This window comes from Schistocerca gregaria, chromosome 10 (assembly GCF_023897955.1).
Source record: "Schistocerca gregaria isolate iqSchGreg1 chromosome 10, iqSchGreg1.2, whole genome shotgun sequence".
In the NCBI taxonomy this organism is placed as follows: Eukaryota; Metazoa; Arthropoda; class Insecta; order Orthoptera; family Acrididae; genus Schistocerca; species Schistocerca gregaria.
The window spans coordinates 152,007,237-152,031,846 of NC_064929.1; the positions used below are offsets into that span (position 1 = coordinate 152,007,237).

The 24,610-nt window shown below is 39.6% G+C and overlaps 1 protein-coding gene across 1 annotated transcript in view; it reads right to left on the reverse strand.

The window, feature by feature from the left end:
- The window catches only part of LOC126293423 (unconventional myosin-Ia), a 693,376-nt gene that overhangs the window by 126,227 nt on the left and 542,539 nt on the right, over positions 1-24,610 (reverse strand). Inside the window, exons 15-17 of the mRNA XM_049986646.1 lie at positions 20,706-20,860; positions 11,464-11,600; positions 7,202-7,391 (exon numbers count right to left, since the gene is read on the reverse strand). Coding sequence (XP_049842603.1) covers positions 7,202-7,391; positions 11,464-11,600; positions 20,706-20,860 — 482 coding nt within the window. The remainder of the gene's footprint in view (positions 1-7,201; positions 7,392-11,463; positions 11,601-20,705; positions 20,861-24,610) is intronic.

The window sequence follows — 24,610 nt, forward strand, 5'->3', positions numbered from 1 at the left end:
TTCAACTGCTCTTCCAAGTCCTTTGCTGTCTATGACAGAATTACAATGTCATCGGCGAACCTCAGAGTTTTTATTTCTTCTCCGTGAATTTTAATACCTACTCCAAATTTTTCTTTTGTTTCCTTCACTGCTTGCTCAATATACAGATTGAATAACATCGAGGAGAGGCTACAACCCTGTCACACTCCCTTCCCAACCACTGCTTCCCTTTCATGCCTCTCAACTATTATAACTGCCATTTGGTTTCTATACAAATTGCAAATAGCCTTTCGCTCCCTATATTTTACCCCTGCCACCTTCAAAATTTGAAAGAGTATTCCAGTCAACATTGACTAAAGCTTTCTCTAAAGTCTACAAATGTTAGAAACGTAGGTTTGCCTTTCCTTAATCTTTCTTCTAGGATAAGTCGTTGGGTCAGTATTGCCTCACATGTTCCAATATTACTACGGAATCCAAACTGATCTTCCCTAAGGTCGGCTTCTACTAGTTTTTCCATTTGTCTGTAAAGAATTTGGGTTAGTATTTTGCAGCCGTGACTTATTAAACTGTTAGTTCGGTAATTTTCACATCTGTCAACACCTGCTTTCTTTGGGATTGAAATTATTATATTCTTCTTGAGGTCTGAGGGTATTTCGCCTGTCTCATACATATTGATCACCAGATGGTAGAGTTTTGCCAGGACTGGCTCTCCCAAGGCCATCAGTAGTCCTAATGGAATGTTGTCTACTCCCGGGCCCTTGTTTCAACTCAGGTCTTTTAGTGCTCTGTCAAACTCTTCACGCAGTATCATATCTTCCATTTCATCTTCATCTACATCCTCTTCCATTTCTATAATATTCTCCTCAAGTACATCGCCCTTGTATAGACCCTCTATATACTCCTTTCACCTTTCTGCTTTCCCTTCTTTGCTTAGAACTGGGTTTCCATCTGAGCTCTTGATATTCATACAAGTGGTTCGCTTTTATCCAAAGGTCTCTTTAATTTTTCTGTAGGCTGTATCTATCTTACCCCTAGTGAGATAAGCCTCTACATCCTTACATTTATCCTCTAGCCATCCCTGCATAGCTATTTTGCACTTCCTGTCGATCTCATTTTTGAGACGTTTGTATTCCTTTTCGCCTGCTTCATTTATTGCATTTTTATATTTTCTCCTTTCATCAATTAAATTCAATATTTCTTCTGTTACCCAAGGATTTCTACTTGCCCTCGTCTTTTTACCTAGTTGGTCCTCTGCTGCTTTCACTACTTCATCCCTCAAAGTTACCCATTCTTCTTCTACTGTATTTCTTTCCCTCATTCCTGACATTTGTTCCCTTATGCTCTCCCTGAAACTCTGTACAACCTCTGGTTTAGTCAGTTTATCCATGTCCCATCTCCTTAAGTTCCCACCTTTTTGAAGTTTCTTCAGTTTTAATCTACAGTTCATAACCAATAGATTGTGGTCAGAGTCGACATCTGCCCCTGGAAATGTCTTACAATTTAAAACCTGGTTCCTAAATCTCTGTCTTACCATTATATAATCTATCTGATACCAACTTTCCCCACAGAAAGAAATCCTGGGAAGTCAGATCTGGTGAACGTGCGGGCCATGGTATGGTGCTTTGAAGACAAATCTACCTGTCGTGAAATACCTTATTCAATACCGCTTCAACTGCACGCAAGCTATGTGCCGGAGATCCATCATGTTGGAAGTACATTGCCATTCTGTTGTGCAGTGAAACATCTTGTAGTAACATTGGTAGAAGATTACGTAGGAAATCAGCACACACTGCACCATTTAGATTGCCATTGATAAAATGGGGGCCAATTATCCTTCCTCCCATAATGCCGCACCATACATTAACCTGCCAAGGTCGCTGAAGTTCCACTTGTCGCAGCCATCATGGATTTTCCATTGCCCAATAGTGCATATTATGCCAGTTTATGTTACCGCTGCTGATGAATGACACTTCGTCACTAAATAGAATGCATGCAAAAGATCTGCCATTGTCCCATAATTTCTCTTGTGCCCAATGGTAGAAATGTACACAATATTCAAAGTTGTTGCCATGCAATTCCTGGTGCATAGAAATATGGTACGGGTGCAATCAATGTTGATGTAGCATTCTCAACACCGACGTTTTTGAGATTCTCGATTCTTGCGTAATTTGTCTGCTACTGATGTGCGGATTAGCCGTGACAGCAGCTAAAATACCTACTGGGGCATCATCATTTGTTGCAAGTTGTGGCTAACGATTCACATGTGGCTGAACACTTCCTGTTTCCTTAAATAACGTAACTATCCAACGAACGGTCCGGACACTTGAATGACGTCATCCAGGATACTGAGCAGCATACATAGCACACACCCATTGGGCATTTTGATCACAATAGCCATACATCAACATGATATCCATCTTTTCCACAATTGGTAAACAGTCCATTTTAACACGGGTAATGTATCACGAAGCAAATACCATCCACACTGGTGGAATGTTGCGTGATACCACGTACTTATACGTTTGTGACTATTACAGCGCCATCTGTCACAAAGCGAAAAAAGTGGTCTAACTAAAACATTCATATTTCTTTATGTACTACACAAATACATAATAAAAAAATGGGGTTCCTATTTAAAAAAACGCAGTTGATATCCGTTTGACCTATGGCAGTGCCATCTAGCAGGCCAAGCATAGTGCCATCTGGTTTCCCCCTTCAAGCTAGACGAGTTTCGTTCTTTGTAGTTTTTTCATTTGATGCTTATTTCGTGAGATATTTGGCCCAGTCACTATCAATGGACCACCCTGTATGTCAGATTTTGTAATGGCACAGCATTCTAAAGCCACCGTGAAACCTTGCTTACTTGTTTGGTGAAATCAGTAACTAGTTCAGTCCACAGGGGTGTAATATTTAATTCATTCTGGGAGTAGTTAAACTTCAAGGTTTTACAAAATTAAGAATTTTGTGGCCACTTTTTGACAAATTGCCTATTGGCTTCTCTCTCAGGGTCTTTGTGTGACATTCATTTGATGATTTTTCTGACATTTTGCCAGCACAAGTGACTGGCATTGTCGAAGCTTCATCCTCCACTGCCGGTGGAGGACCAGTCTACCACCAGCATTAGAGAGTGAAGTTCTGACAATGGCAGCCATTCATGCTGGAAAAATGCCAGAAAAATCATCAGACAAACATTGGTAAAAGAACCCGTGACAGAAGCCAACAGGCAATTTGTTCATGGTTTTAGTTACTTCAAAATTTATATACATGACATCTCATATACATTTCATTGGAGACATCATGTTTCCTCCTCTTTTATTACATGAGCAATGTCATTCTTGGAAAGAGTAATACTTGAAGGGGTGGAAAGAGTTTGTGTTTCATTTCACTGTGTCCTCATTATTACTTCTTGTGCAACAGTGTTGTGGTGATTTCTTAATAGGGCAATGCTCATCCACACATGGCACGTGTTTCTGTGTACTTTCTGCATGATGTTGAAGTACTCATGTGACCAGCAAAATCACTAGGTCTCTCCCCAACAGAATGTGTGACACCTGTTCAGAAGTCAATTCCACTCCAATGCGGGATATCAAGGATGTTTCACAACAGTTTTGGACCAGCTTGCCTCAGGAGACAATACAATGGCTTTGTGACTACCTTCCCTACAGTATCAGTACATTCATCTAAGCAAGAGAGGGTGTAACACCATACTGAACCATACTGAAAAGTGAGCCCTCATACTGCCAAGTTCCTGGTAAATTTGGTTCAATTTCGTAATCACTGAAATAACATAACATAATCTCTCAACCCATGAACTTTCATTTATTTTTCTCCTCCCCTCCTGGGTGCTTCACTTGTTTTAGAGGTGACAGTTCAAGGAATGAATACGAGGTATGACCACAAAGTAAGTTCCGTTTGGTTATATAAAACAACCGTGTACAGATACAGAAAGAATATTTATTGCACAAAAATCTAGAACTGTTAAACTAATTTTATACATAGCTTCTGAAATTTTGTAGGCACTTGTCATAGTGTGGCACAAGCTTTTGTATGTCTTCTTCATAGAAGGTTGCCAGCTGTGTATTCAACCATGTGGTAACATGTTCTTTCAGCTCATCATCATAATTGAAGTGTTGACCACCAAGGACAGATATTAGGTTTAAGAAGAGGTGTAAGTTACTAGGAGCACTTCTGCTTAACCTTCTCTTCAATTGTATGAAGCAGTTCATCAGTAACCACAGACAGGTGTCCACTTCGTTCTTCATCATGCACTTGATCACGTCCTTCTTTGAACAGTCTGACCCACCTTCTAACCACTGAATCACTCATTGCATTTTGTCCATAAACGTCACAGATTTGTCAATGAATTTCCTTTGGTTTAGCTTTCTTTGCATTTAGAAAATGAATCACAGATCTGATTTCACACACAATGGCATTTTCAATTACGGCTGACATTATAAAGAAGCATTACAAAGCACACAATGGCAGCAGTGATCTGAAAATGGTGTATATGTCTTCTCCTTGAGTCAGAGTAACTGCCACGCATGCTCGGAACTGCGATCGTAGCGCTGCCACTTATAGAAATAGAAATGGAACTTACTTTGTGGACAGCCCTCATATCTGGAGATTACCTTGGCTAAAGTACCTTCGGCCAGCCAATAAACTGCAGGAACTGCAAAGAGCTGAGGAGATTGATGATGACAGAGGTGATTAAGGAATGGCTACCACAAATTAACCTGCCTGTCCCTGATGAGCAGATGGAGGTACTAAATGTGGTGTTTTAATTGCATCTCATTTAAAATCTCAGCAATTAAAAGAAAGACTGGACGTCATATCTTGATGAGGAACTTGAAACTTTCAGCACAGAGCAGTAGCATGTAGAGGAACTCTGGCTCAAGTTTAAAACAATAGTTGACTATGCACTGGATAGATATGCACCCTGTAGAAAAGTTCATAATGGGAGGGAACCTCCATGGTATAAAGTTACTGTAGAGAAACAGATTACTGCACATAGGTGTAAAACAAAGCATAGGGCTATAGATAGAGAGATGCTGAATGAAACACGTATGGCAGTCAAGAGAGCAATGTGTGAAGCCTTCAATGAGTACCGTAGCAGAATAGTGTCAAATGATCTTTCACAGAACCCAAGAAATTCTGGTCATTTGCCAAGGCTGTCAGTGGCACCAAAGTTAATGTCCAGTCCCTTCTGAATGAGACGAACTGCAATTGAGGGTACCAAAGCAAAACCCGAAATGCTTAACTCCATTTTCAAATGTTTCATCACAAAGGAAAATCCACAAGAACTGCCCCAGTTTAATCCCCATACCACTGAAAAATAAATGAAATAAGTATTAGCAACAGAGATTTTGACAAACAATTTAAATCATTAAAATGGAACAAACCTCCATGCCCTATGGAATTTCTATCAGGCTATAATGAATTTGCAGATGAGTTAGCCCATCTTCTAACACTAATCTATCGTAGATTCCTTGAACAAAAAATTGCCATAGTTCTTAGAAAAAAAGTGCAGCTCACACCCACTTACAAGAAGGGAAATACAAGAGAGCCACAAAACTACTGTCCAATATCCTTGACATCTATTTGTTGTAGAATCTTATAACATATTCTGAGCTCAAACACAATCAGGTATCTTGAACAGAATGACCTTCTGAATGCCAACCAGCATGGATTTTGAAGACATCAATCATATGAAACACAACTCACAGTTTTTCACATGACATACTAAAAGCTTTGGAGCAAGGCAGCCAGACTGATGCAGTATTTCTTGACTTCTGAAAAGCAATTGACTTGATACTGTACCTACGCTTATTGTCAAAAGTACAATAATATGGGGTATCAAGTGAAATTTAGGACTTTTTGGTAGGGGAGACACAGCGTGTTATCTTGGATGGAGAGTTATTAACAGATGTAGAAGTAACTTCAGGTGTACCCAGAGAAGTGTGTTGGGACCTGTAATGCCGCTTCCTTTGGACACAAAGGTGAAAATATAAAAACAGTACCAAAAACCCAATACAAGCCCCAGACCCAAGATCAAAATTTCATAAAAAAGGAAAACCAAGTCCCACTGTGATAGCATCACTTGAATAGTAGCAAGAATACCAAAGAGAAACAATGTAAAAAGAAATAGAAAAGAAATCCAGTATAAAGTGTTTTTGCAAAAGAAAGTAAAATAGAATCCCTTTTGTATCAAATTAAAGTAAAAGTAGATTGAAAAGTAGTGTACTTATAGGTAAGGGAGTAGACCAAGTGACCGCAAAGAATACTCCTTGTGAGTACTCTGAGGACACTGCAGAATACAGAAGATAAAGTTATACACTGTTAATGTGCTTCTAGTACTGGCTTGATCATGTCATAACTTAACGTGTGCTCTTGTATGCAGGCGATACGAGATTGTTTTTACATTTTGGAGATTTGCAATCTGCTAGATATCACTAAGCTTGAAATAGGTAGATCAGCAACTTTGAGTATATCATTACATAAAGTCAAGATAGGAAAAGAACCTAAATTTGTCTTAAATTGATTACTATCAATGGAAGACTGAACTTTGGAACAAAGTGATAGACTGTTAGTAATTTAACGAAAAAGGAAGTGAATATTCATATCGAATTGTGATAAAATATTTAGATTTTGTTAAAGCAACTGGTGAAATCTGGACCTTATTGCAAACTCTTTGACTGAAATTCATGTGAAGACTCTTGAATGCAAATGTAAACTATCCTGAGAAAGTCTACTAACAAAGTTTCAAGAGGCAGATTTAAATGATTACTCTAGGAATATACCACAACTCCTGTGTACCGCTCACATAGGGATAGTGAGGATAAGATTAGAATAATTAATGCACGCATTGAGGTATTCAAACAAATCATTCTTCCTGCTATCCATAAGTGAATGGATCAGGAAGAAACTCTAATAACTGGTACAATGGTGCATACCCTCAGCCAAGCACCTCAAAGAGGTTTGCAAGAGTATAGATATAGATGTAAAAGTTTTAAAAACAAAAGTTTTCTACATCTCCTAAAATTATTCGAGTATAACTTCAGTTTGCTGACACTAATTAGGCATGGCAGATATGGGCATTGAACAAAAATTGTTCTGTGTCATTATCAGGAACGGTGCAGTGTCCGGGCCCTGGCTCACAGTGTGGCACACGAGCCGAGTGCTCACTCGCTGGCGGCGGTCGTTTGCTTCCCTCCCCCCCACTTACCCTAGGTACCTGACCTGGTGCGCCACCAGGGCCATCTCGAAGATGCGAGGCTGCTTCAGCTCGTTGGGCTTGACACAGCGGACGTAGTGCGGTGTTTTGCTCGTCACGGACCGCACCAAGGCACTCAGTGAGATTTTGAATTGTGCTCCTGTACTTGCCGGCCTCTTCAGTGTCGACCTCTTTGGATTTCCTACAAAACGATTCTTAATCATCATCACATCTAGTCACAAATGAATTACAGAGTATTATATTACTTAAATAAATTAACTGAACCTAATAGTTATGGTGCAAAAACTTAAAAGGGTGAATCAAATTGCAGATATCCCAATTAGAATTTACCATTTAATATTTGAATAAAACATGTTCATTACATGACAGTTGAAATATTTTCATTTTAAACTTACCAATTTAAAACGGCAAATCAAACTGTGGAAAATCCATGATGGACTGTAACAATTTTATGGAAAGGGTAGTTGCTCCTCACCAAATAGTGGATATGCTGATGTGCAGATAGGCACAACAAAAAGAGAGTCAGAAAGTGAGTTTCCAACAAACAAGGCCTCCATCAGACATGGACAATGTACACACACATACTCACACAAATGCAACTCACACACACAAAACCACAGTCTCTGGCTGCTGAGGCCAGACCAGCAGCCAGAGACTGTGATCACATGTGTGCGAGTTGTGTTTGTGCGAGTGTGTGCGTTATCTATTTGTGACGAAGGTCTTGTTGGCCAAAAGCTCTACTTCTGACAGTCTTTTTGTTGTTTTTAACTGCAATTCTGCATCTCCGCTATTTGGTTAGTAGCAACTATATTTTTCAAAATACTGTCACAGTTTACAATGTAGTTATGCCTAAATGTTGTTGACAAACTCTCATTGCTTTTAGTTCATTTTTAAAGAGATTTTTGCACATGTCTGGATTGTATCGTGCAATGAAGCACTCAATTTGGTCCTTTAGTTCAGGTATTTGTGTACACACATAGCAACATGTAATCTCAGTAGGATAGTCACATGATGTCATGTCATAAGATTTCAACCAATTTGGATCTCCTCAGCATGAGGAAACTTCACTTGCACAATGCACATTATCTGAGCGTGATTCAACATGTGGTGCCATCTTGCTGGAACACTTGTTTTCAACACCCCTTAGATATTGGCTCAAGAAACTCACTTATCACGTACACATAATGTATACCATTACCGCCACGGCATTACCAGCAGCATTCTCGAAAACTAATGTCCAACCACTCTGTCTGCCTAAAAGCCACATCAGACAGTGCTTGTTGTTCACACATTAGCTTTTGAAATGTTATGTGAGGATTCTTGTTGCCTCAAATCTGATAGTTGTGCTTGTTGACATAATCATCCAGTTAGATAAGTGCTTCACTTCTAAACATTATCATCAACATTTTGCTTTTCCACAACCCAACTGGTGATTTCATGATGTATCAAATGGTTGTTTGGGAGTAATTTTTGAATCAGATGAACCTTGTAAGGGAATAGATGAAGATCCTTTGTCAAAATACCCTGGTTTGTATCCCTCTAAATGTTCTTTCGCTGTTTTTGAAAGCGAATTTTAGTTGGGAACTTTATGCTACACTCTCATTTACCCAACATTTTCATCAGACTGGGCAATATGATGTTGTTTTGGTTGCTTAACATGAGCAAATGAATCACTATCCTCTCTCTTTCCAATTACTTATCAAACTGTCAGTAAATGATGGAAAATTGTACACAATTTGCAAAGTGTCTTTAAAGAACTTTCTCCATGGATGTTTAGATGACTGCTGCAGACTGTTCTATGGAAAATAGATTTATATTCAATAACTGCAGTGTCTTTAGATGGCGAGTGAGCAGTAGCAAGTGCTGCCAATCTATCAGAACAAAAACTGGCTGGAATTTCAATTGGGCATCCTTATTGGGAGAACCTCTTTGAATCAGATGGCCACAGGTGCATATGATTTCAAGCTTTCACTGTCACATGTGGAGGGTCATTTGGAAGGGAATAGCAGAAGGAAGAATATTGTTTAATGTTCTGTTGGCAATGAGATCATAAGAGATGAAGGGTGTGGAAGAACAGGCCCACGTATCTGCTTTACCCTTTCAAATGGACTATTCTGGCTCTTGCATTCAGCTAAATCTGAATAACCAAATGCAGATCTGAACTGCCTTTGCCCTGGATATGAGTTTCATGTCTTATCAAAGTGGATCAATAATTTCCTTGTTATTTCTCAGGAACTTCAAATTAGTTCGGGAGATTGAGATGCAACTGATGTATTGCAGATTAATGAAGTATTTGATACAAATCACTACCAAAGTATCTGATACCTGCATAACATAATCCTGACTTTACAATTAAATGTGAACGTAACTCTCTAAGTTACACTATCATGACTAAACCACTGGACTGATTTTGATCGAATTAAGGTATGGAGAGCTTTAACTCTGAGTAAGAACATTGATTTTTTTTTTTTTTAAGGTACAAAACAAAATCGATTGGAAGACAACAAAGCAAAGAATAGAACATCTTTTTTGTTTACATCAGTGAAAATTAAGCGCATTATGAAACTGTAAACTTTGTTGCATAATGTATACATTGTATAACTTTAAAAAATGCCCACAAACATCCACACACACTGCTTGGGAGCAGCCCTATGAGTGCCATGTTGTCGTGTAACTGGGCTGTTGGGGGAGAGTACACATCATAAGCAATGCTTACCAGCACAGGCAGACCTGTGATTTATGGAGGAGCCTGGAGGAAGCCTTTATCCAGTAGTGGGAATCAAACTGTTGATGATGATGATTGGTTGTTACGGTCATCAGTCTGGAGCATGTTATTTTAAATTGAGGGCAACCACAGCCAAGTCTTCATGATTTGAATCATTCACACTGACTGTAAAATACTTTTAATAAAAGTAATGACCAGTTTTGCCTCAATCCTCAGATGACAAGAGATTCTTTTCGACAAGTCAAAGTGGCAGTCCATAGTGAAAATGCAGGAGATTGCAGAACTGTGCCACAAGTAGGAAGGTATAGACTACTGCATTTGGTGCGATATGTGTTTATAACTTGACACGAATAGTGGGGATTGACTCTAAGGCAGTTACCTTTCCACTGTAGCTTCTTAGAAAGATCTCTATCATCTGAAGATGCGTCTTCAGTTGACGCAAGATTCTTCATCTCCAAATACCTACTGCATCCTACGTTCACTTTAACATGCTTACAGTATTCACCCCTTGCCCACTCTCTACAGTTTTTACACCCTGCACTTCCCTCCATTACCAAATTAATGATTCAAGTTGTACCATGATTCCCCCCCCCCCCTCTCCCGCTCCCTATTTGGTCCAATACCTCCTTATTAGTTATAGAAGCTACCCATGTAACTTTAAACATTTTTCTGTAGCATCACATTTCAAAAGCTTCTATTCTCTTCTGGTATGCTTAATGTCCAAATTTCATTTCCATTCACGGCTACACCCCATACGAATGTCTTCCAAAATGACTTGCCGACACTTAAATTTGTATCAGATGTTAACAAATTCCTCTTTTTCAGAAATACTATTTGTGCCACAGCCAGACTGCATTTTATATGCTGTATCCTTCAGCCTTCATCAGTTATTTTGCTGCTCAAATAGCAAACCTCATCTACTACTTCTAGGGTCTTATTCCCTTATCTGATCCCTTCAACATCACTCAATTTAATTCCCATTTCCACTGCTTTTCTTTTCTTGATGTTAACTTATAACCTCTTTTTCAGACACCATCCATACCATACAACTCCTCTCCCATCCCTTGTTGTCTCAGATAAAATTACAATGTGATCAGTACACCTCAAAGTTTTATATCTTCTCCCTGAACTTTAACTCCCTCTAGAAATTGTTCCTTAGGTTCCTTTACTACATGCTCAACATATAGATTGAATAACATTAGAGACAGTATGCAACCCTGTCTCACTACCTTATAAACTACTGCTTCACTTTCATGTTATTCAGTTCTTTTAACTGCAGTCTGGTTCCTGTGTAAGTTGTAAATAACCTTAACTATCTTCCTGTATTTTGTCCCTACTACCTTCAGAACTTCGAAGAGTATATTCCAGTCAACACTGTCAAAAGCTTCCTTTTAATCTACAGATCATAGCCTGGCCTCCATCCTCATACAACTACTGCCATGAATTTCATTTTCCTTGTCTTCTCATTAATGTTACTTCTTTGGAAACTTGAAAACAAAAATATTTTGCAGTAATAGATAATTCTTACCTTCAGGAAACAAGGTCTTCAACAGCGGATGTTCACAGCGATACATGGACTGCGACAAGTCCCGTGGAAGAATATCATTATTCTTTTCCACAAAACCTGTTACATTGTACGTTACGGTGCCAGCAAAGTGCTTCAGCCTGAAAAAATTGGATATAATTGGTGTTGGTGTAAATCTCATGGTTTTTCATGTATATGATCTATGTAACAAGTAACAAGCTAAATCTAGCTAGATTTCCTGAAAACTATTACATACATGTGAATTCAAGATACAAATCAAAGCTCAGAGCAGTGGGTTGTAATGAAACAAGATAACTATGACCCTGTCACATGTCAATATGTTATAATGGTATACTGCTTTCACTATGAAATCATGTGACAAGATGTAAGATGCATGATACTAATGTCTTGTAACTCTCCTGAGTTCAACATCTCACTCATCACAGAGGATGCTGACTTCGTTTTTAGTGGTTTCTGAATGGACTCGAGTTGATGTGACGGGTGCAGCAGCATCTTAAAAATCCAAGAGTCACCAGTGGGTATCCTTAGTGCGTTCAACAGTGAAGTACTGAAGTATGTTTTGCATTATGAGTTACCTGAAGCAAGCTGTGTATAAATCAAGAAACATCTGTTATATGTACAAAGCATAGCGTCTGTCTGTATGTGTCTCTTCTGAAATCCTTGGATCAATTTCATAAAAATTTAGCACAAAAACACCAGGAATCATGAGTATCAGCACTGTGAGGTGCTGTGTTTTTTCCAGATCCTGGTCTATAGCCTGTAAATGATCCAGTTTGCAGAGCAGCTTACATGTCAGGGGCAAGAAACAGTTTCCTGGGCACAGACATGTGGGCTGTCCTGCCTGACAGGTGTGTTCTGTTGGAGTACAAATGGTCTACTTTATCGAACTGCTTTGCATGCAGCCTGTTTGTGAAGGGGAAATAAATGATTTTCATGCCCCTGACATGTAGCCTGTCCTGCAAGGCAGGCATGTTGTGAGAGCAGCATCAGCTTGCTTTACTGAACTGTATTTCAGTGGCTACAGTGAGTGTGGGTGAGGAAACAGTGAGATGGATGGAGGAGGGGTGGACAGAGTGAGGGACAAGAGGAAATGGACAGAGAGAGGGGAAGAGGGGGAGATTCATGAGACCAATAGAAGGTGTAGACAGGTAGTGCACAGGAAGAAAAGGAAGAGCAGAGGCAAAGATGGAAACAGAGAGGGGACGAAGGATATGGTCAGAGGGAGGAGGGAGGAAGATATGGTCAAAGTAAAATGGTGGAGGAAAAGGACAAAGAGAGGAAGGAACTGTGGAGACAGAGAGAATGGGAGGGGGAGGGAAGAGGAGGAGACAGATAGATAGATAGATAGATACACAGATAGATAGGTAGATAGATAGATATATACATAGATAGAGATGGTAGAATGAGATGAACAGGCAGAGGGAGGAAGCACTGGGCACAGAATGGGGGAGGAGGACGTGTATGTGTGTCGAACACATATATGGGTGAAACCATGGGGAGAAGGCTAGTTGTACAATAAGGACCAAATGAAAGGGGCAGTGCAGTTGTTAAGATAATGACCCTGAGTTTGAGATGACAGAGAAGCTATGTTCAGCCATCATGATTTGTGTTTCAGTGGTACTCCAAATCACTTAGGTAAATCGCAGATGGTCCCTTAATCAATGCCATGGCCGATCACCTGTTCTATCCTCACTGACCAGCTGTACTATCCTCATAAAGCAAGTTAAGTATTCTTTGTGTCTTGTATTGTGAGCTACTGATTTGTACTGTATTACTTTGACAATTCCTATGTCTATAATTTTCAATATGATGGGGTGCACAGCTTCAATGAATTTTTTGAATGATTTCTTGAAGCCTTCAGCTGCCATGCTCTTTATTTCCTGTACAACTGTACAATTTCAGCCTTAGGCCATTTTCAATTATTTTATGGATGATTCGCCTTGAACTAATTTATGAGCATAACATGATGTCATAGGCACAACTTCATATATGACATAATCTGTTACTAAAAAATCATCCATAAAATACAGTACTTGGAAATGGCGTAAGGCCAAAATTGTACAATTGTACAGGAAATAAAGAGAATGGCAGCTGAAGGCTTCAAGAAATCATTCAAAAAATTCCTATGTCATTTTGAGAAGAGAAAATAAAATAGACATTTTAAAAAATCAGATAAATTTAGATAACTTGAATGCTTGTCAGAAACACATATAATAAATGCCCTTGGGTTCAATAACTGAAACCCTTCTTTTTTTACTTTTATGTTAATGAACTGAACTTCAAAGTGGATACTTGTAAAATAATCATGTTTTCTAATAACATAATTTTAAATAAGGGTACAAACATTTAAGTAATGTCAATATAGTATGTCATATAATAAGTTAGTAGTAGGGTGCTTCATGATCAGTTAATTATTAACACTGGAGATCTTTCGTCAATAGATTTGCACAATCATAAGAAACAGAGCTCATGAACTGATTGTTACAGTCAATGATGAACCCACAGGAAATGGTTTGGAAACAAAACGTGTACCATATGACTGCAAGTGAGATACACTGGGTGACTTGCTTGTTAGGTGAATACTAAATTAAGTTATCTGGAGATTATAAATTGGAAAAGACCTGGATAGAAAACACCACTGCTTTAAAGACTGGCAGCCACTGTCTATTTGGTACATTGAGTCACTTACTGGTACATGACAAAGAGGTAAAGTGTCTCCTTTGGTAGTCCAGGCATGTTTCCTCAGAGGTTAATGAAATTTGGGACAAGGGCAGAGCCAATGGCACAACAGCTGAAAACGATTACATAAATAAACAGAGAGAGGAAAATATTAAGAAGAAAACCTCTGGTTCACTGTCTGAAACTATGAACATACTCTAATCACTTGACACCTCAAAACTCTAATCCATGCTGGATCATTGTAAAAGGTAGATTGTAAATTGCATAAACTAGCAAACCTGTCAATAAGGAAAATCCACAAAACAGCGATCAAAAACAGGAGGAAACTGATATTTATGGGTTATTGCAGACAAATCCATCCTATACGTGACCTTCCTGTACTAGACCATGTTTTTCCAAGGCCTACACTTGAACTTTACATTCCACGTGATACCGTACGTCACTCAGGTGAAGTCACATTTGTTACGGCTGCTCCACAACAATAGCCATACTGCACTCCGTGCCATGCCTTCCACGTGATGTCACTCAGCAAGCACTGTGTCTACCTACAACCAAGCAGGGTTTTCACACCTTGCAACCACAGCATATCTATAAGGGATGCCTGACCGCAACCACGACCCGTGCACCGTGGGAACACAAGGAGTACCTACAACAGCTGCTGCATTGGGTGACCTACACTGACGTGCCATCCGCCATGATTGCCACCAACCACAACCCATCCACCACACCACATTCCTCGGTACCCCACTGCAACACCATCCTGCACAACGCCGACTCACCAGCTGTGTCACCTGCATCACGCCTGTGATAACTGGTCACGACACCCTCGTTACCAACACAACTACAGTGACTACACGCCACAACACCAGCTGCTGCCTCTATCAGTGCCACCAGATGTTGTTCATGAACCCGTACCATGTACTTTCATGATTACAACAATCTCATACTGGTCCCAGCCCCTTGCCATCAGGTAGATTACCACCGGCCACACCACGTTACATCCGCCACTACGACAAGTTGATTCTCTACAAGTATGGTTCACACTCTGCGAGTGCATGATGCAGTCGCCCAGGCTCACAGATATCCATGACAAGCTTTGGTGCTTTTGACCACCTCCAAACCAACACTGACCATCTTTGTGCACAAGGCCCTCCAATCATGCACACACATCATGTTCAAGATTGACGCCGTCAAACCCATCCTCCATTCTGCGTACAGTTGCCTGTACAAGGTATTGAAACGAAGGCAGAATACTCTTGATATCCTGCAAGCTGGAAAAACGACAACAGTGTCACTGAACCACCTACAATCACGTGGACTTAAGCAGACACACCCAGTGTTTACCCTCCACCGGCCCCAGCTCCAGGCCCCTCAGGTCAATTTACAGTTGGCCTAGCCCTGCGAGACTACCTCCTGGAAGACTTTTCTGTAACACTGCAGGACTCACTACTCATGGTTATGACCAAATTCAACAATAGAGAGTTAGGCTACAACATGATCTCAAAGTCATTAGAGCACTCCATACCCCTTCTGCCTACAATCAACACAGCTGAAATCCACTTTTTCTTCGGCCGGCTACCTGGTCAAGTCAGCCCCAGAGCACTCCATAACGACAGCTGACACTCGAGACACCACTGCCAGTGAACCAACAGCCTCATAAACACTGGATGACACACCACCAACCAGCAACACCTTAACAGACATTGCCAGCTCCACATCGGCACCTCCACTGACATCAAGGGTTGGCCGCCCTTTACAGCCACCCTGGAACCTTGTACACAACAATATGTTGGCTCTTACCATCGTCACCAGGTCAACACATCAAGACATACACCAGTCATTGTGCTTCGTGCTCTGCACTTCTGGGAGAGAGGGTGGGGGGAGGGGTGGGGCCTGTGTGGGGGCATAGAACCACTCAATATCACTGCCCTACCACAGCAAGAACAACTGTATGTTTGCCACATCAGTTCTCTGTAGTATGCGCTCTATGCTACACAGATTTTGTATATGCTGCGAGAATAAAAAGTATTCATAGTAAGTGATGGCAGTGCATGTGATTATTTATTGTCATAATTACCATGCCTGCTCTCTACTACCTACAAGAAATACAAGAAAAGAACTTTCAATTAGCCAATTTTGGAAATTATTCTTTTGAATCTGCGTACATATAGAAACTCAATTACATTGTATTTATTGCAGATAGATGTTGAAAACGTTATGTTACAATTGAGAATCCCTTGACTCTTCAAGATGTTTCTTATCAAACAATCCCTTCTTTTAGATAAGTTGTGCCATAAATTCATTTTTTCTTCAATTTGATTCATTTACCACTCTAATGCTTAGTGTTGTTTTGTAGCATCACATATCAGAAGCTTCTATTCTCTTCTGCCACAACTAGTTGTTGTTCATGTTTCACATCCATACGTTTCTACACTCCATACATACATGTTCAGAAATGATTTCCTAACCCTTAAATTTATATAGAACTTTTAAAAATATCATATTTTTCAGAAATGCTTATACACCTTGTTTAATGTGTTATTTATATGTCGTTCCCAGTGTATTTTCCTTGTATTCAGTGTGACCCCCAGGTATTGGCATTGTTGGTCTGCTGGGATGCTGTCAGATCTCAGCCTGTATTGGTACCTTACGATACTCTCGCTATTTGAGATGATGACCAGTTGACTCTTCTCTGCATTTACTGACATCCCATTTTACTGAATCCAGTTTCTGATGACATCTACATATTTCTGCAAAATCTCCTTGTAAATCACTATTTCATTAGTAACAAGCTGTAGGGGCATAAAATTATTGTAGCATTTTAATTGTATGAAGAGCTGAACTTGCACATGTACACTTCACTATACGAATGTGTGGAGTTCAATTTGTAACTGATAAGTGGCTCTTCATGTGCTGTACTTAAAATGAAGCAGAGGCCATGTGTTTCACATGGTACCAAGTCTTAGTAAAGAACCAACATGGCAAAGAGAGCAATTTGTGCTGATGATGAAGACTGTTTACAAAAGCATGTAACATGTAATGAAGTAAGTGATTTGTCATTCAGTGACTCAGATTCTGAAGCACATCAAGCAGTAGTTCAAAGTGACTTTATTTCTGAAAGTAGTGATGAAAGTGACAATATGATGGGTGTGTACCGACAAGCGCAAAATGTGTTTATATTATGACACAGACTAAGCAAAGTGAAGGGCACTAGAAAAAAATTGGTAACGGCACTGTTATCTTTCCCTTCAACATTTACAGTGGAGTTTGTGAAGATTTGGTGAACAAGTATAGAACACAGCCAGCCTCTGAACTATGTATTTATATGTCACACCACTGTTCAGACTGATTTGTGATGAGACCAAAGCTTAAGCAAGAAAATAGTTGAACAATGAAGGCAGAAAAAAACTAAAAGATGATTATAAGTGACTTGAAACTGAACTTTGGCCTGGAATCTCACTGACTAGAACAGAATTCTCTTCAGCAATAAGTTCTGATTGAAACTGAGGCCCAATGACCAGCGACGATTTGTCTGGACTCGCACCAGATAGTGGCAGGATACCAACCTGATTGTGACCTGTTGTATGGCCCAAAAACCATGAGATAGGATCTGGGGCACTATTTCACTTCATAGCAGGATCCCTTTGGCAGCACTGTAGTATGTAGATGATATTCTATGCCTTGTTTTGTTGCCCTTCATGGCAAACCCTCAATGGCTTCATTTCAGCAAGATCATGCCTGGCCTCACACTGTGAGAGTTTCTATTGTTTTTCTTCTTGCTTGCCAAACCCTACCTTGACCAACAAGATCACCAGATCTATCCCCAATTGAAAATGTTTAGAGCATTATTGGCAGGGCGCTCCAACCAGCTCTGGATTTTTATGACCAAATGCACCAACTGGACACATTTGGCATGATATCCCTTAGGAGGGCACCCAACAACTGTATCAGTCAGTGCAAAGCCTGCATAACAGCCATAAGTGGACCAGCACATTACTGACTTGCTCAATTTGTGATGCTCTTTCTCTTAAACAAATCATCCAATTTTTCTAAACTGTAATGATTTGTTTGTCTGTACATGTACATCACATCCAGATAATTCCTTTGTGCTGCGTAATCCGCCTCCCCTTTTTGCCTTACGGTATATGCTCAATGTAGTAAATCCTGGGATGGAGCTCATAATTAACAATGTGCTGACATAAAATTTAGTCTATTCCATGATAAATTTATATCATTATTTGAAAATCTCTATCTGCATAGGCCAATCAGAATGGATGTTAAACAGCAATGTAAAAAACTATGGATCACTAAAGTGATTAAAGTATCTTGTGAAAGGAAAAGGGGAACATATCTAGGGGTAAGAACAAGCAAAGATCTAGTAGTAATTTCACACTACAAAAACAACTCAAAATAACCAAGAAAAGTTATTAAAAATCACGGAACATGCACATGATATAAAAAATCAGTAATTCTGAGAGCAGACTTAGGGCTATATAGAATGAAGTGAGACAGGAGAATCACCAGAACAAGACAACATCAGTACTGAATTGAATGAAAGGGCTGTGAATGATGAATCATAGGTAGTAAATACATTAACAGTCATTTACTAAATATAGTAGAAATTATAGTTACAAACAGTTCAAGAGAAAAAGCACAGCAGCATGTTAGAAAAACAACTCTAACAAAATTCAATCATACAAATGTATCACCAACTACTTCTTCTAGAATTCAGAAAATTATATATTCTCTCACAAATAAAAGCTCACTTGGTTTTGATACTATTTTCAATAGAGCACTAAAGATTTTCTCCATACAACAAGCCATGTATTATCGCAAATACATAAAGCATCACAAGCTCAAGGCACTTTTCTTTTGATATTGAAATATGTTATTGTTAAACCCACCTTTAAGAAAGGTGATACAAGAGATGTCAATACCTATCAACTTGTTTCACTACTGACGTCATTTTCCAAAATTCTAGAGAAGATGATGTATTTTACTATAGGACCCATCTGAGCAAGAATAATATCCCCAATAAATCACTGTACGGATTTCAGAAAAGCTGTTGTACTGAAAATGTCATTTACATCTTCACTCAATAAAATGTACAAGTATTAAGTAACAAAATAACACCAGTTAGTATTATCCGTGACCTATCAACAGCACCTGACTGTGTGAACCACAATACTCTCCAAGATACACGAAGATTTTATGGAACTGACAGTATAATCAGCCAATGGATAATGACATATCTACCCAAAAGAAAGCAGAAAGTTGTACTTAATAATTCAGCCAATGTAATCAGGGGAGATTCTTCTGACTCGAGAGAAATCATGTAAGGGGCTCTGCAGGGCTCAATCTTAGGTCTGCTATTCTTCCTCACATATGTAAAAGATCTTCTGTAAACTATCTTCTATCTAATATACAACAAGCAGCATTAGCTATTTTTGCGGATGACACTAGTGTTGTAATAAATGCAAGCATACAGATAACAACATATGAAATGGTAAACAATGATACAACCTCATATTTGTAGATTTAAAAAAAAAAAAGAAATAAAATAAAATTAAACACTGAAAATGGTCACCATGTATCTATATTTGCAAATTAATTTGTGATGTGAATGTTAACTGAATCATTCCAAATTACTGCAAATTTATTTTGCAAATGATCCATGGATCATAAAGCTAACTAATTAACATGAAGAACTGGTGTAAAACTCTACAGAATCTGTTAATCTGATTCTGGGTACAGTCTCTTTTTCAAATTGATACTACTGAGTAATCCACTTCAGTTGTAAGTGAATTTTATCAGCATGACTAGTTTTGGAGACTATTTCTCCATCACTGGGGCTACACATCGTATGATATGTCAACTGATGAGTATGGGACAGACTGGCTAGTTAACTGCAATATATTTAACTCAAACATATAAGACATTAGCATATGCCTGAACTACCCGAGAAGCACTTATCTTGCCAGACGCTGAAAAATTTTCAGTATTTATACTGTAATGGTCCATGGATACTACAACACACAGTATTGGTCACGTTTTCAATTGAACACAATTCTGCCTGTTTATAAGCATTTATCCATTTTCATTTCATCTCATTATTTTTAGGAAATGTGTGAAACTTAATTCTTAAGTTACTTATATGCCTGTTGTGGTTAGTACAACAGGCAATCAGGCAGAAAAAACATTATTTCTGACTTAAAAACTTACTCTAAAAAATTCTACAATGTACTGATAAGTACAGCGTAGCTCTGTACTCAATTGCCAGTTACTAATAAAAATTCATACTGCTGTAAACAAACTTGGTTTCACCCATTAACACAATTATCACACAGTATGTTATGGCAATTGTGGGCTTGTGAGCACTGGTTGGGTTCACTCTGACATCAGCATCACAGTTTTTTACTGCACATATGCCTCATGATCCCTACAGTGTATTTTTGTACCTGTGCAACAGCCCAAATTTAGCACTTCATGGTACACATCTCTCTGCCATTGCTAACTCCAACCCTCACTTTCTGTAGGAAGCTCACCTGAAGCAGTTTGGTGGCAGATTGTTGCCGGAGTTGGAAGCCGTGGCCAGGAGTTCGGGTCGTTGTCCCGCTGGCCCCTGAGATAGACGGCTGAGGAACTGCTCGTCCGTCCGCAGGCCCTCTTCGTCTAACAGGGATAGTAGCCCGTGGCTGTTCTGCGGAGATAACAGCCGTCAGTAACAGAATGAAGAAATGTGGCAGTAATAAAATACAAAGTTGAGTGATAACTCAAATCTACAAATGAAAAGCACAATATTTTGGATGTTCTAAAATATTAACTTATTTCCTTAATCAGCATTTGACCTGAAAGTATATCACCAACCTATGAGGTGTGTCTATAAAATAAGAGACTATTGCAGTGAAACATTTTATTTTAAAAAAATTGATATTTATAATAAAAACAAAGATTCAAAGACTTACCAAGCGGGAAACCGCCGGCAGACAGGCACATGAACAAGACACACCATCACACACACAGAATTGCTAGCTTTCGCAACCGATGGTTGCTTCTTCAGGAAGGAGAGGGAAAGACGAAAGGATGTGGGTTTTAAGGGAGAGGGTAAGGAGTCATTCCAACCCCAGGAGCGGAAAGACTTCCCTTAGGGGAAAAAAAGGACAGGTGTACACTCGCACACACACACACACACATTGGGATGGATATGTGTGTGTGTGTGCGAGTGTACACCTGTCCTTTTTTTCCCCTAAGGGAAGTCTTTCCACTCCCGGGATTGGAATGACTCCTTACCCTCTCCCTTAAAACCCACATCCTTTCGTCTTTCCCTCTCCTTCCTAACGAAGCAACCATTGGTTGCGAAAGCTAGCAATTCTGTGTGTGTGTGTGTGTTTGTGTGTCTTGTTCATGTGCCTGTCTGCCGGCGGTTTGCCGCTTGGTAAGTCTTCAAATCTTTGTTTTTATTATATTTTTCCCATGTGGAAGTTTCTTTCTATTTTATTTACAAAATTGATATTTATTTACTTTCACCCTTATTACTTATATCACCAACCTATGAGGTGTGTCTATAAAATAAGAGACTATTGCAGTGAAACAAAAAAAATTGATATTTATTTACTTTCACCCTTACTACTAGGTCTATTTAAAAAAATCTGGAATATCTGTAATTTCACGCCAGTGGTGTGTTGGAGCGAAATGCAGTTGGCATCCCTGTACACACCTATGTATAATGTGTAATTGCAAGAAGTTTCATTGTTGTATGTTAGCTACTGTATGATGTATGTTAGTTATTGTATTAAGTAGGTTGTGAGTTTTGAGATGGTACAGTCAGAGGAGCAATGTAGCTGTATTAAATTTTGTGTGAAACTCAAGAAAACCTTTACAGAGACATGCCAAACAATGCAGGAAGCCTAAGGTGATGAGTGTTTAAGCCATACTTGGTGTTACAAATGGTTCACACAGTTTAAAAATGGCCAGATGGATGTAAAGATGACTCTTGTTTAGGGTGCCCTTCGATGTCTACTAACGACACTCATGTAAGTAATGTCAATGAAATTATGGGTGCCAAAAGGTTGACTGACTGAGAGATAGAAGAAGAATGTAACATTTCAGTTTGATCATGCCATGAAATCCTGACACAACATCTTGGAATGCACCATATTGCCACGAATTTTGTCTCATGATTCATGTGTCAAGACCAGAAAAACCTTCACTTTGCAATCTGTGATGAGTTTTGAGATTGCGCAAATGAGAATGAGGTGATCCTTAAGAGAATCATAGCTCATGAAGAGCCGCGAGTCTGTGGTTATGATGATTCACAATGGGTTGAGAAAGGTTCTCCAAAGCTCATCAGGTCAGGTCAAATGTCAAAGCCATGCTGATAGTTTTCTTTGACTCTGAAGGATTAGTTCATCATGAATTAATGCCACAGGGAAAAACTATTAATTGGTGATACTGTCGGGACGTGTTGCGATTCCTGTGAAAAGAAAATGGCCTGATACGTGGTGAGACAATTCATGGCTCTTGCATCACGTTAAGGCACCTGCACACTCGTCCCTGTTGGTGCACCACTACTGCACCAAAAAGCAACATCACTGTGCTGCCTCATCCTCTGTAGTCTCCAAACCTGGCTCCTGCAGACGTTTAATTTCCAAAGTTGCAAACCCAGTTGAAAGGATGAAGATTTGCAATGAGAGATTAGATAACAGAAAATTCGCTGACAATGCTTCACAAGGGGTGTAGCGAGACTGCTTCAGGAAGTGGAAGTGCTGGGAGCGGTGTATCAATTCTGGAGAAGAGTATTTCGAAGGAGACAATGCACAATAAGTAAAAGGTGCACAAAATTCCAGAATTTTTTGAACAGACGTAGTTATACTCCACCCCTCTATCCTTACATTCCATGTGATTTTTCTGTTGATGGAAACATTCGTGAAGTCTTCCTCTATGATCTCTTTGAGGATGTGTGCCGCTTTTTCTTTCACTGCCCCAATGGACTGAAATCTGGTTCTTTCAATCAGATTTGGTCTTAGGAAATAGGTAAAAGTCACATGATGCTTGGTGAGGCGAATTAGATGGGGTTTCTAACACTGGAACACTGCACTTTGTTAGAAACTTCTCAACAAACAATGTGGTATGTGCTGGTGTGTTGTCTTGATGCAGAACCCATGACTTATTCTTCCACAATTTGGGTCATTTTATTCTAATTTTCTCATGGAGTTGAGAAAGAACTTCAAGGTAGCAATCTTGGTTAATACTTTGATCTTCAAGTACACAAGCAAGATACACAATTCCATGAATATAAAAAAAGACACTCATCATCACTTTGAATCTCGATTTGCTAAAAAAAAAAATGGTTCAAATGGCTCTGAGCACTATGGGACTCAACTGCTGTGGTCATTAGTCCCCTAGAACATAGAACTACTTAAACCTAACTATCCTAAGGACATCACACACATCCATGCCCGAGGCAGGATTCGAACCTGCGACCGTAGCAGTCACACGGTTCCAGACTGCGCGCCTAGAACCGCGAGACCACTACCGCCGGCAATTTGCTCATTCAAGCTTTTTCCACTATCTACATCTACATCTACATCCATACTCCGCAAGCCACCTGACGGTGTGTGGCGGAGGGTACCCTGAGTACCTCTATCGGTTCTCCCTTCTATTCCAGTCTCGTATTGTACGTGGAAAGAAGGATTGTCGGTATGCTTCTGTGTGGGCTCTAATCTCTCTGATTTTATCCTCATGGTCTCTTCGCGAGATATACGTAGGAGGGAGCAATATACTGCTTGACTCTTCGGTGAAGGTATGTTCTCGAAACTTTAACAAAAGCCCGTACCGAGCTACTGAGCGTCTCTCCTGCAGAGTCTTCCACTGGAGTTTATCTATCATCTCCGTAACGCTTTCGCAATTACTAAATGATCCTGTAACGAAGCGCGCTGCTCTCCGTTGGATCTTCTCTATCTCTTCTATCAACCCTACCTGGTGCGGATCCCACACTGCTGAGCAGTATTCAAGCATTGGACGAACAAGCGTACTGTAACCTACTTCCTTTGTTGTCGGATTGCATTTCCTTAAGATTCTTCCAATGAATTTCAGTCTGGCATCTGCTTTACCGACGATCAACTTTATATGATCATTCCATTTTAAATCACTCCTAATGAGTACTCCCAGATAATTTATGGAATTAACTACTTCCAGTTGCTGACCTGCTATTTTGTAGCTAAATGATAAGGGACCTATCTTTCTATGTATTCGCATCACATTACACTTGTCTACATTGAGATTCAATTGCCATTCCCTGCACCATGCGTCAATTCGCTGCAGATCCTCCTGCATTTCAGTACAATTTTCCATTGTTGCAACCTCTCGATACACCACAGCATCATCTGCAAAAAGCCTCAGTGAACTTCCGATGTCATCCACCAGGTCATTTATGTATATTGTGAATAGC